At 42.5% G+C, this 12,146-nt stretch overlaps 1 protein-coding gene across 3 annotated transcripts in view; it reads right to left on the bottom strand.

The window, feature by feature from the left end:
- CUNH20orf194 (chromosome unknown C20orf194 homolog) overlaps positions 1 to 12,146 on the bottom strand; it is a 257,297-nt gene that overhangs the window by 41,572 nt on the left and 203,579 nt on the right. For 2 of the 3 annotated variants that reach the window (XM_029556875.1, XM_029556874.1), the window contains exons 29-30: positions 7,991 to 8,028; positions 2,475 to 2,510 (exon numbers count right to left, since the gene is read on the bottom strand). In XM_029556875.1, coding sequence (XP_029412735.1) covers positions 2,475 to 2,510; positions 7,991 to 8,028 — 74 coding nt within the window. The remainder of the gene's footprint in view (positions 1 to 2,474; positions 2,511 to 7,990; positions 8,029 to 12,146) is intronic. The other variant, XM_008854459.3, reaches the window with a different exon arrangement.

The raw sequence follows: 12,146 nt of genomic DNA, 5'->3' as shown, positions 1-12,146 counted from the left end.
TGGGGCATCCTACAAAGCACCTATCAACTAAGGCTTTTGCTACTGCCCCCATACTATAAATATCCTGGTTTCCCCTAATTAATCGGAGCTGAATCACTAAGACCTGGAGCTGAGCTGAGCCACTGAATAAAGGAGCTGTACCTGACTGAGCTGAATTCTGTGTCTTACTGCCTATGATTCAGTCTCTCCGGAGGGGGCTGTCCCTTCGTAAACAACGACTCGTGAAGATTCTGCTTTCGCCATTCCCGCACCTCCCCACGTGATCCGGCGGCCGTCGGATCACGTACCTTGAGGGAGTGCCCGGTGGCTTGGAACGGAACCCGCCTGGAAGCGCAGCAACTAGTAGAGTCGCCAGCATCCAGTAGTCGCGGAGAGCCTCAGCAACTCAGTGTGCGACACACGTGCACCCCAGCAACGCGGTGCGTGGGACCTGCCCATAATGCTAAAACTTTTGCGAAATATAAAATTCACAAAACTATGGAGAATTTAGAAAACAGCAAAGTTATCACCTATTTTGACATAATTATGCTTTTTCAAATTAGTTCTTATTTTCACATAGTTATAATTATAGTTTACATGCTTTTCATAGTTATAGACTATTTCTAAGATTATTTGCATTTTGGAGGGCAGGGTCTCATGAACTCCTGGAACGTCTCTATGTAGCTGAGAATGATCATGAGGTTCTAATCCTCCTGCCTCTAGGTCCTGAGTGCTGGGATTCTAGGTGTGCACTATGCCTGGCTTATGAGGTGTTAGGGATCATAATCAGGATTTCATGAATGCAAGGCAAGCATGGAACTCATTCCTAGTCCGTTAAATTGCATTTTTGCTATTCAGTAATTTTTATTTATATTGTATTGTAAAAAGTTCAAAAATGTACGAAACTAGAAAAATAGTTCCATCATTTGGTTTCAAGAATTACCAACATGTGGCTAATCATATTTTATCTACACTTTACCCTTCCTTGCCCATATCTTGCTTGTCCCCTCCCCACTGATTTTGAAACCAACTTCAGATATCCAAATATTTCATGCTGAAATATCTTAGTATGTATCTCTGTAGTGTAAGAACTCTTTTTTTTTTGGTCTTTTTGAGACAGGTTCTCCCTGTAGCCCTAGCTGGCCTGGATTCCCTATGGAGACCAGGCTGGCCTTGAACTCACAGAGATCTGCCTGCCTCTGCCTCCAGAGTGCTGGGATTAAAGGTGTGTTCCACCATGCCTGGCCAAAACTCTTAAAAAACTGATTAAAAAGAATAAATTTGTAAAAATATTCATTCTAAAAACTGGGCATGATGTCACACATCTTTAATCCAAGCACTTGAGAGATGGATCTCTGTGAGTTCAAGGCCAGTCTGGTCTACATAGTGAGTTCCAGGCCAGCTGAGGTTGTAGGGGAGACCCTGCTTCAAAAGACACACACACACACACACACACACACAAAAAGATAAATATGCCATGCTTTCTCTTTTATGTGGAAGTAGATTAGGAGATTGGGAACAAAATCCAGGTCCTCTGAAAGAGAAGCCAGTGCTCTTAACTGCTGAGCTAGAATATTTCATTTTTTTTTTTTTTTTTAAAGATAGGGTTTCACTCTGTAGGCTTGACTAGTCTGCTATGCAGACCAGGCTGGCCTTGAATTTGCAACAAGTCTTCTACCTGTACCTTCTAAGTGCTGGGATACAAGAAGGTGTTACCATGCTTGACTTTTGGTTTCATTTTTGAGAGAAGGTCTCTCTATGCAGCAGCTCACTCTGGACTTGATCTCTTGATCCCTGTATCCCCCCTGCCTCCCTCCCTGCCAAAGTTATGTCTACATCCCATTTTTATTATTTATTTAAACCATTATATTTTTTCTTTAGTTTTTGAGTGATTCTCACTATACAGCCCCAGTTGGTCTAGTACTTGATATATAGCCTACACTGGCCTTGGACTCTGCTTCCATCTCCTAAATGCTGCGATTACAGGAATGTGCCATCTTGTCCAGCCAAAACCACTGTTTCTTTTGTTTTTCAAGGGAGGGTCTCATATAGCCAAGGCTAGCCTCAAACTTTTGAGTAGCTAAGGATGATCTTGAATTTCTGATCCTTCTAAACTACCTCCCAAAGTGCTGGAATTACAGGAATAAACCTGGATTTATGAGGTGTTAATGTAACTGTCCTGGCAGTTATTCTAAAGGGAAAGTCTAAAGAGATACTTATGCCCCTCCCTTTGGCTATCAGACTACTGAAACAATGGTTTCTCCTGCCCCAGGTAGAATTACCCCAGGAACTTCATGATGAAAAAAACACTCCACGCTTACAACCAGCCATTTTCCTAAGAGAGAGTAGGTTTTATTTGGTGTTACTGGGGGGTCTAACACAGGGCATAATAAATGCTAGGTAAGTGTTGTATCACTGAGCCAACATTCCTAGTCCAAGAGATGTTAGTTTCACAAATTATTAGACTGAAGGAATAGCTCAGTGGTACACCTTACCTAGTATACATAAGATCTTGAGTTTGATTTCCAGTGCTGGGAAGAATGAAAAAGAAAGGAAAAAAAGATCAGTTTAAAGGTGAGTCTTAAAAAGACCTAAATAAATAAATAAATAATAAAAACTTCACCCATATTTAGGTTCTGAAGATAAAGCCCATAATGTAGTATACAGAAGGATTTACAAAGAGAATAAATTCTCCTTTCTAGCCTCTTCCCCAGAGGTAACCAGCTATCAGCTTTTATATTTTCTTCCAGAGATCTATTTGGCACATGTATATAACAGTGCATACTACCTTGTTCTGCACCATTGTTCTTCCTTTGTTTACTTAAGCTTGCACTTTTATTTTTTGAGACAATCTCATTATGTAGTGCCAGCTGGCTTCAAACTCAAAGAGATCTGCCCATCTCTGTCTCTGGAATGCTGGGATTAAAGGTGTGTACCACCATGCCTGGCCTAGTTTTATATTCTTTGTTTTGATTTTGTTTTTTTTGAGACAGGGTCTCCCTGTAACCCCAGCTGGCCTGGAACTCCTATGTGGACCAGGCTGGCCTTGAACTCACAGAGATCAGACTGCCTCTGCCTCCCGAGCGCTGGGATTAAAGGCGTGCGCCACCACGCCCAGCCTAGTTTTATATTCTTACTGATCTTCTTCCCATATGTGGAAACACAGCATAATATAAAGACTAAGGCATCATTTTAATTTTTCTTTTTTTTTAAGCAGAGTTAGTGATTCAATCTAAGCTCTAGTATTCTAGGAAAGTACTCTACTGCTCAGGCAAAACCAGTTTGTATTTGGGTTTCCACTAATTATACTAAAGGTATCATTAGATAAAATGCTCAACTTTCTTTCTGAGTCCAATTCCATCTCTATATGAGGGAATAATAATATTTACCTCTAGGTTATCAGTAAAGTACTTATCATAGTACTACAGGGAGTACTTACTAAGCATAAACTAACATCAACCATCATTAGTATCACCATCAACCTGGAAATGAGGAGTCTACATATAACTGAGGGGCCAAGAATCATCTATTTCTCAGACAGATGGTAGCCACAAGAATAAGCAGGAAGTTATATCACAAGATTCCCACCAGTCACATAACTACTAAGCTCCTTGGTTTAGATGAGTGACAATTAGTAAGCACCCTGGCCACTCACTGTGGTCTGAGGCAGTGAGTGAAACATGAAAAAAGGGCCCCAAACACTGAAGAGTGAATCTAATCCTGTAAGTCCACATGGATGTATCCCATTCAAGCCTGGGGAAGAGGGACTGGGAATGCTCATGCTAGCAGTAACACAAGACAATGAGAACGAGGCTCACAGAAAGCTTTCTGTAATGTGTTTGGAGCCAAAGACTGTCAGGAATTAGGGTTCACCTGCTCTAGGGTTGAGTACAGAACCTATTTCTTACCATTCAGGTTCTGAGACATGAGTCCTACTTTCTTAGCATTTGTTAGTGCAAGCTAAAGTTGGCCTTGAACTTGCTATATAGCTGAGGATGACCTTGAAATTCTGGTGCTCCTGCTTCTACCTCTCAAGTGCTAGGGTTATAGGCATGTACCTATACATGTATGTGTGTGTTCCTGTGTGCACCATCAGGCCGTAGGAGTCCTTAAAAGTCAGAAGAAGGCATTGGAGTCACAGGTGGTAGTGGGTTCTGGGAACCAAATCCAGGTCCTCTGCAAGAGTAGCGTAGCAAATGCTCTTAACTACTGTGCCATCTCTCTAGCCCCATTTCATTTTAATTTTGTAATCTGTGTGTGTGTGTGTGTGTGTGTGTGTGTGTGTGCAGGTATCCATAGAGGCCAGAAAAGGGTATCAGATCTGGAGCTGGAGTTACAGGCAGTTGTAAACCACCTGACATGGGTTGTAGGAACTGAACTTGGGTCTTCTGGAAGAACAGCAAATGCTCTTCACTTCTGAGTCATTTCTCTAGCCAGTTTCTTTTGTTTTAAAAAGGTGACTCACATGTCCTTTCTGTCCAGATGCCTTCATATGAAGATAGGAAGTGTTCTAATGTAGGGACATTGGTGGTGCTTGTGATCTCACACCAACTTTAGGAAAGTCACTATGGTGACTGTAGAAAATCATCAAGGGCCAGCCTAGAGAGCCTGACAACAGATCCCTATAGTTTGGTGTAGCCACAGGAAGTCACTGGAGCCTCTGGAAACTGAGTGTGGCAAGGCCAGAAGTCCATATCCAAACTGTGGCACCATGGGCAAACACAGAATCCTGGAAGTCTCAGTACATTCTGGGACTGGTGGACATGAAAGCCAGACCCTGCAAGGTGCCTATGAAATTCCTATGGGCAGAAGATCAGAAAAATATGGTGGGTCTTGCAGTGAGGAGCCAGGAAAGCTAGTAGAGATTGAGGCTTAGAGATTCTGGTATTTCCTTTGGCAAAAGAGTGAGGCAAGTCAAACTAGTACAAATTGCTCATCTAAGCAATGTATACCAGTGTCACAGGCAGAGGCCTGGCCTGACCCCCCCCCCCCTTTTTTTTTGGCCTGGGATGTGGGTGCTAATAACATACCCTGTCTAATGTTCTGCCTGCTATACATGTACATACATATGGACTAATGTGGGGGTGAGATTCTAAGTCAGGAACTGGGTACAGAAAAAGGGCTTTGCTTCATAGGGAAACAAGCAAGGGGATTATCTCTAGCATTCCTTAGTTCAGCTATGTAAACTGCCACCTGCCAAGAGGAAATGCCATCTGTGAGGCAGATACAGCAGTTATCTGGCACAAAAGGCAAACAGACAGCCACAGTGAGGATTTTACCTTACTGGGGCTAGGAGCTTCTTTCTGCTTTGTATCAAGGAGTGAACATCCAGATTTGACTAAGGTCTTACTGATCTGGGCTATAAGCAGGCAGCCTGGTCTGCTCTGTTCCCAAGAGTAGAGAATCATCTTCATAGTCTGACCACCCCAGACTGAGCTAAAGGGTTTCAGCAGCCCAGGAAAAAATTAAGCTAATTTCTTTTATTTATATGTACTTCTAAAAGCAGGCCCTGGGAGTTAAAACATCTGCACTTTGTTTTCAAGTAGGCTATAATGAACCTTGCTTGCTGTTTAGGCACAAAGATTGTTTCCTACCCCCTGGATTTCTGTAAAACACATCATCCTGGGGCTAGAGTATAGTCCTTTTTATCACTGTAAAATAATCCTCTGTTGTCAAAAGCAGTAGATCAGGGAGTCTGGATCATGAACAGGAGCAAAAGGAGGCAATATGCTCCCTCAGGACATCAAGTATTTGTCTGCTGGTGGCAGATCCTATTTCTGAGACAACCATCAAACCTAATGAGAAAGAAAATATTTGTTTTATCTCCTGCCTAGGCCAGTCGAGTCTTGTGGGCCCAGATACAAATGGAAGATATTTACCAAGCATTGAAACTCCATGAGCTCCTTGGCATTCAAAAATAGTGTTTATGGCGTCAAGGTCATCAGTGCACATCCCAAAGTGCAAACTTTGACACACATCACCTTTGACAAATGAAGTGGAAGGCACTGATAATGAAATATATCTACCAAGTGCCCAAGAGAACTCAGCCTGTCTCAGCCTACAAGGATTCATACCAGCCGGGTGTGGTGGTGCACGCCTTTAATCCCAGCACTCGGGAGGCAGAGGCAGGCGGATCTCTGTGAGTTCAAGGCCAGCTACATAGTGAGTTCCAGGTCAGCTGGGGCTACAGGGAGACCCTGTCTCAAAAAGATTAAAAAAAAAAAAAGATTCATACTAAAAGGGGCCTTCTTTTTGTATAGAACCATGGCTGCGACAGATTCATAGATTAGAAAGAACCCTTCTTCAAGGCTGTCTGTCAGGGAGCCTGGACATCTATGCTTGTCCTTCATGGAGAAAAATGCTGCTGAAATCTGGTGTGGTGGCGCATGCCTTTAGTTCCAGTACTCAGGAGGCAGAGACAGGTGGATCTCTGAGTTCAAGGCCAGCCTGGTCTACATAGTGAGTTCCAGGCCAGCTGGGGCTGCAGGGAGACCCTGTCTCAAAAAAAAAAAAAAAAAAAAAAAAAATCCGTCCTTCAAGGTGTCTGCAACATTTAGCTGACTTTTTTTCCTTCCTTAGAGTCTGAAGTGCTGTTCTTTCCTATTTTTCAGTATTTCAGTTTCTAAGACTTCCCAATTCCCTTTATATTTTTGGCCATCTGACCATTTCAACTCTACATCCGAATAGTAGATGACGACTACAATCGGTGCCTTTGCCTTTGATCACGGCTTCCAAACATGTAACTAAGGACCAGAAGCCCTTCTAGATTATCTCCTGTTTCAATATTTTCTTGGGTTTTCTTTTCAAGAACAGCTATCACCAACTTTCCTAATCCTTGGAAGTAGAAATCTTGGAGTCAGCCTGGATATCCTTTTCTAGCTTGTGTGCTCCAGCTAGCTAGTCTGTTACCAGATCCTACTAACCCAACTGCCACACAATCTGGAATATACATCACGGATAGACCCCCCCCCCCCAAACCTCCATTTCATTCTGCTGCTGGGCCTTGCAGCACTCTGCACCTGAAAAGTAAAAGGGGCCTAGAAGGAGGGCATAGTAATCTGTAATCTTACCAGTTGGGAGATGGAAGCAGGAGGATCTGGAGTTCAAGGCTAGTGTGGGCTACATAGTGATTTTGAAGCAATAATTGGACTCAGTATGTTTTTCTTTAATATTTTATTTATTATTGTTATTTTATGTTTATGAGTGTATTGGCTGCATATGCATGAGTGTACCCGTGTTGTGCAATGCTGTGGAGGTCAGAAGAGGGCTTTGGATTCCCCTGGAACTGGAGTTAAAGATGGTTCATAGCCACCGTGTGGGTGCTGGGAATTGAACCTGGGTCCTCTGCAAGAGCAGTCAATACTCTTAACAGCTGAGCCATCTCTCCAGCCCCAAGACCTTGTCTTAAAAAAACAAAAGGTGCAGGGGGTTGGGGGGCTTGAAAATGCTACTATCTGACACAGCAGTCCAACACACACATTCCTCTTTTCCAGTCTCCTATCCAGGACAGTATTCAGCTCAGCTATTTTTCAAGATGTGAACTCTGGTATACTGTTTACTGTTCCCTGTGGATTGGCAATGGGATCAGCAGGGCACAAGTATGCTGGGGACATTAACTTGTTTTCTTCTATCAGATATTTGCTTGCTGGGCTGACTCAGGAAGCTCAGCCCCCCAGGCATATCCCGACAACAATGAGCATTTCAATACCACTGCAGGGAATGTACAATTTATTCTAGTTCTTCAGGAGCCCTACCTACTCATCCACTGTTAATCAGCTACAAGGTAGACTTGAACTCAGGAGTGGTGCTAGTGCAGTTGGGCTTAGTGCCCTTAAAAGACAAGCTCTTAGAGAAATATATCAATCAAGTAGGATAAAAGGAAGTTATCAACGTTCTCACTGGACCAATTCTGTTAGCAATTCAGAATGGTAGAAGCATGGAAAAAAAAAATCCATTGTATCTGAACAGAATGTGACGGGCATGTAAACAGGAAGTAAAGCATATTGCTTACCTTGTGAACACTGGTCAAGACATTTAGGAAAGAGAAACCTAAGGAGAAAAAAAAAAGTATTTCAAAACCATTTATTTCAGAGTTGTCATTGATTATTTCTCACAAAAATGTTAATCTCATTTATATGCAAGTTATTTAAAAAATTTTTTAAAAACATTTTTTAATTTTATGTGTATGAGTGTATTGCCTTCATGTATGTGGGTGCACCCATGTTGTGCAATGCTGCGGATGTCAGAAGAGGGCGTCTAGTTCCAGGGCGTCCCCTGGAACTAGAGTTAAGGATGGTTCATACCCACCATGTAGGTGCTGGGAATCAAACCTGGGTCCTCTGTAAGAGCAGTCAGTGCTCTTAACTGCTGGGCCATCTCTCCAGCCCCGTTATATGCAAGTTTTAAGGATTCAGGACAGTCACGGCTTTTTAAAATTTTTATATTTTAATCATTAAATTTTTTATTTTGTTAAGAATTTCATACATGAGTACTGTATTCACATAATTTCCACCCCCTCTCTCCCTACTCCAACCCTTCCCATATCCCTAACTCCCTCTCAATTTTGTGACCTCTTAATTATTATTGTTACACAGACACACACACACACACCCTACTGAGTCTATTTAGTATTGCTCATCTGTACATGTGTTTAAGGATGACCACTTTTTTCTCTTTTTTTTGGTCTTTTTGAGACAGGGTCTCTCTGTAGCCCCAGCTGTCCTGGAACTCACTGTAGATCAGGCTGGCCTTGAACTCACAGAGATCCGCCTGCCTCTGCCTCCTGAGTGCTGAGACTAAAGGCGTACGCCACCACGCCCGGCTTTGGCATGACCACTTTTGACTGGATAACTTATCAGGGAGCTCATCCCTGGAGAAAACAGATTCTCTCTCTCTCAGCAGTCACTGATTGTCAGTAGTTCTTTATCCAGAGGTGGGACCTTGTGAAATTTCCCCCATCCATGTTGGCATGTCAACTGATGTTGTCATTATTCATGTCTTATTTAGGTAACAATATTGTTGAGACTTCCTGGGTGCAGCTTCCCTGTCACATCTAGAAGACACTATCAGCAGGCATCCTGGTCCTCTGGCTCTTTCCACTGCCTCTTCCATGATGTTCCCTGAGCTTAGGTGTATGGGTTGCAGTGTGGATGTATCAATTGCTGATACCCATGGTCACCTATTCTTTGTATTTTGACATTCACAGTTTTGCACCAAAGTTCATACCCCATAGAAATTCTTATATGGAATGTTGCAGAGGATAATGGGAACAACAATAGCTCTGTAGAATACAGCTAAGAAAGCTGGTCCTTTCTTCCCACCACCACATTTTTTCTTTTCTGGGTTAGGGCCTCACACTTGCTAGGCAAGCATTCTACCACTGAGTTCCATGTAAGCCAGAGATAAATAGTGAGACCCTATCTCAAAAAACCAAAAAAAACCCACCTTTAATCCTAGTACTTGGGAGGCAGAGGTATATGGGTCTCTATGAGGCCAGCCTGGTCTACATAGCTGAGATCCAGGCTAGCTGGAGCTACTACACTGGAGACCCTATCTCAAAACAGTAACAATGACAAATCTAATGGAGAACAAAAGCAGAAAGTAGATCACAAATGGTAATGATCCAAAGTGTAGGTTAGTGTCAGGTATGGTGGTACAGTGGTTATCATTACAAGTACTTGGAAGGCTGAGGCAGGAGAATCAAGAGATCAAAGTCATCCTTGGGCATCAAGTTCAAGGCCAGCATGGGATAGGGTGAGGCCCTATTTCACACACACACACACACACACACACACACACACACACACAAAAGAATACAAAAGAACAACTCCACTCCCCCAACCATAAAACAAAACCAAACAAAAAAGTGAAGCTGGTATCTATCACTACAGTAAGCTAAATAACTCACATTCACAGTGCTTTAAAACTTCCAAAATACAAACCTGGAGTGGTGGTACATATTTGATTTAATCCCAGTACTTGGGAGGCAAGAAAGGTGGGTCTCTGAGTTCAAGGCCAGCTTGGTCTATATAGAATGTTCCAGACCAGCCAGATGAGACCTTGCTTCAAAATAAATAAAAAATAATGAAAAAAGGGGAGGGACTGGAGAAATGGCTCAGTGGTTAAGAGTACTGGCCCCACTTATAGAAGACCTGGGTTCGATTCCCAACACCCACATGGTAGCTAACAACTATCCACAATTCCAGTTCCAGGGGAATTTGAAGCCCTCTTCTGACCTCCACAGGTGTTGCATGACATGGGTACACTTACATACATTCAGGCAATCCACTCATACGCATAAAATAAAAATTAAAAAACCCTCAAAATAATGTTCCTCTCAGGGACGAAAGCTAACATTAATGAGAACAGCTGCCTTTACCAAGTGTCTATGATGGCTGGGCACCATACACTACACAAGCAGGTCATAGACATGATCTTGCTCTGCTATCCATCAGCACATGAGAACAGCAGATCTAGGATGGTTAAGCATCTTGTCCAAGGTCTCCCAGGTAGCTAGGAAGTAGTAGGACTGAGGCAGAAATAAAGGTCTGTCTGGATCCACAGAACTCCAGGGTTTCTGCACCAGAAAGTGATATGCTTAGGGATGTCATGCTTTATTGTTTTATTTATTTATTTATTTATTATTAATTAATTAATTATTATTAATTTATTTTTGTCTTTTTGAGACAGGGTCTCCCTGTAGCTTCAGCTGGTCTGGAACTCGCTATATAGATCAGGTTGGCCTTGAACTTACAGAGATCTATTTGCCTCTGCCTCCTGGGTACTGGGATTAAAGGTGTGTTCCACCACGCCTGGCTCTTACTATTTTTATTTTATGTGTTTGAGTATTTTGCATGCATGTAAGTACACCTGTGTCATGCAATGTCCAAGGAGGCCAGAAGAGGGCACTGGCACCCTGGCATTGGAGTTATATGGGCAGTTGTTAGCCTCCAGGTTTCTTGGCCTTGCTGGTAGCACAAAGGGTTGATCAATTCTAGAAGTCTTCAGAAACCATCAGAGAGTCTTGAAAGAGAACTGGATTTCCTGTCCAAAGTAGGATTCATTCAGTTTAACTCCTCTACCAAATTGGTTCATATGGTGTTATGCCTAGCTATTGTATGAACTCATATAAAGCAATGAAGGGGCTGGAGAAATGGCTCAGCAGTTAAGAGCACTGGCTGCTCTTGCAGAGGACTTGGGTTCCGTTCCCAGAACCAACATGAACACCAACAACCATCTGCAACTCCAGTTCCAGGGGATCTAGCACCCTCTTCTGGTCTCCACAAGCAATGCATGTATGTGGTGCACTTAAATACATGTAGGCAAAACTTGACATAAAGTAAAAATAAATAAAAATTTTAAAAATTATGGCTGGGTGTGGTGGCACACGCCTTTAATCCCAGCACTTGGGAGGCAGAGGCAGGTGGATCTCTGTGAGTTCAAGGCCAGCCTGGTGTACATAGTGAGTTCCAGGACAGCTGGGGCTACAGGGAGACCCTGTCTCAAAAAGACCCCCCCCCCAAAAATTAAATCATTTGGAGACAACAGAAAAATAAAAAATTTTTTAGGAAAAAAAAGTATTTTTTGACAGGGTGTCCTTAATCCCAGCCCATTTGGAAGTCACTATGCAGACCAGGTTGGCCTTAATCTCACAGAGCACTTGCCTTTGCCTCCCAAGGGCTAGAAAAATTTTTTAAATAAAATCACATTAGTATTTTGTTATAGCTCACTCTAACATCACAGTTAAAGAATGTACATGTCATTGTTGTGACATTTGGAAAATTAACTTTCTGAGTATGAGGTCATTCAAAGTTAAAACCATGAAACTCTACCTGAAAGAGGGATTTATTTATTTATTTATTTTGGTCTTTTTGAGACAGGGTCTCCCTGTAGTCCCAGCTGACCTGGAACTCACTATGTAGACCAGGCTGGCTTTGAACTCACAGAGATCCGTCTGCCTCTGCCTCTTGAGGACTGGGATTAAAGGCATGCGCCACCACGTCCAGTGAAAGAGGGATATTTATTTATTTATTTATTTATTTATTTATTTATTTTTGGAATTAGCCAAATTTTTATTCTGACCATGAGTAGTGACCACAGTATCCAAGGGCAGGCACAGAACCTGTAGTAACTTTCTAAGTAGGGGAGGAAGTCTTTAAAGGTAAAAA

The sequence above is a fragment of the Nannospalax galili genome, unplaced genomic scaffold (genome assembly GCF_000622305.1).
Source record: "Nannospalax galili isolate Female #2095 unplaced genomic scaffold, S.galili_v1.0 scaffold707, whole genome shotgun sequence".
Classification (NCBI taxonomy): domain Eukaryota; kingdom Metazoa; phylum Chordata; class Mammalia; order Rodentia; family Spalacidae; genus Nannospalax; species Nannospalax galili.
Note: the sequence above shows the minus strand (reverse complement) of the source record. Positions and strands in the feature narration are given on the sequence as shown.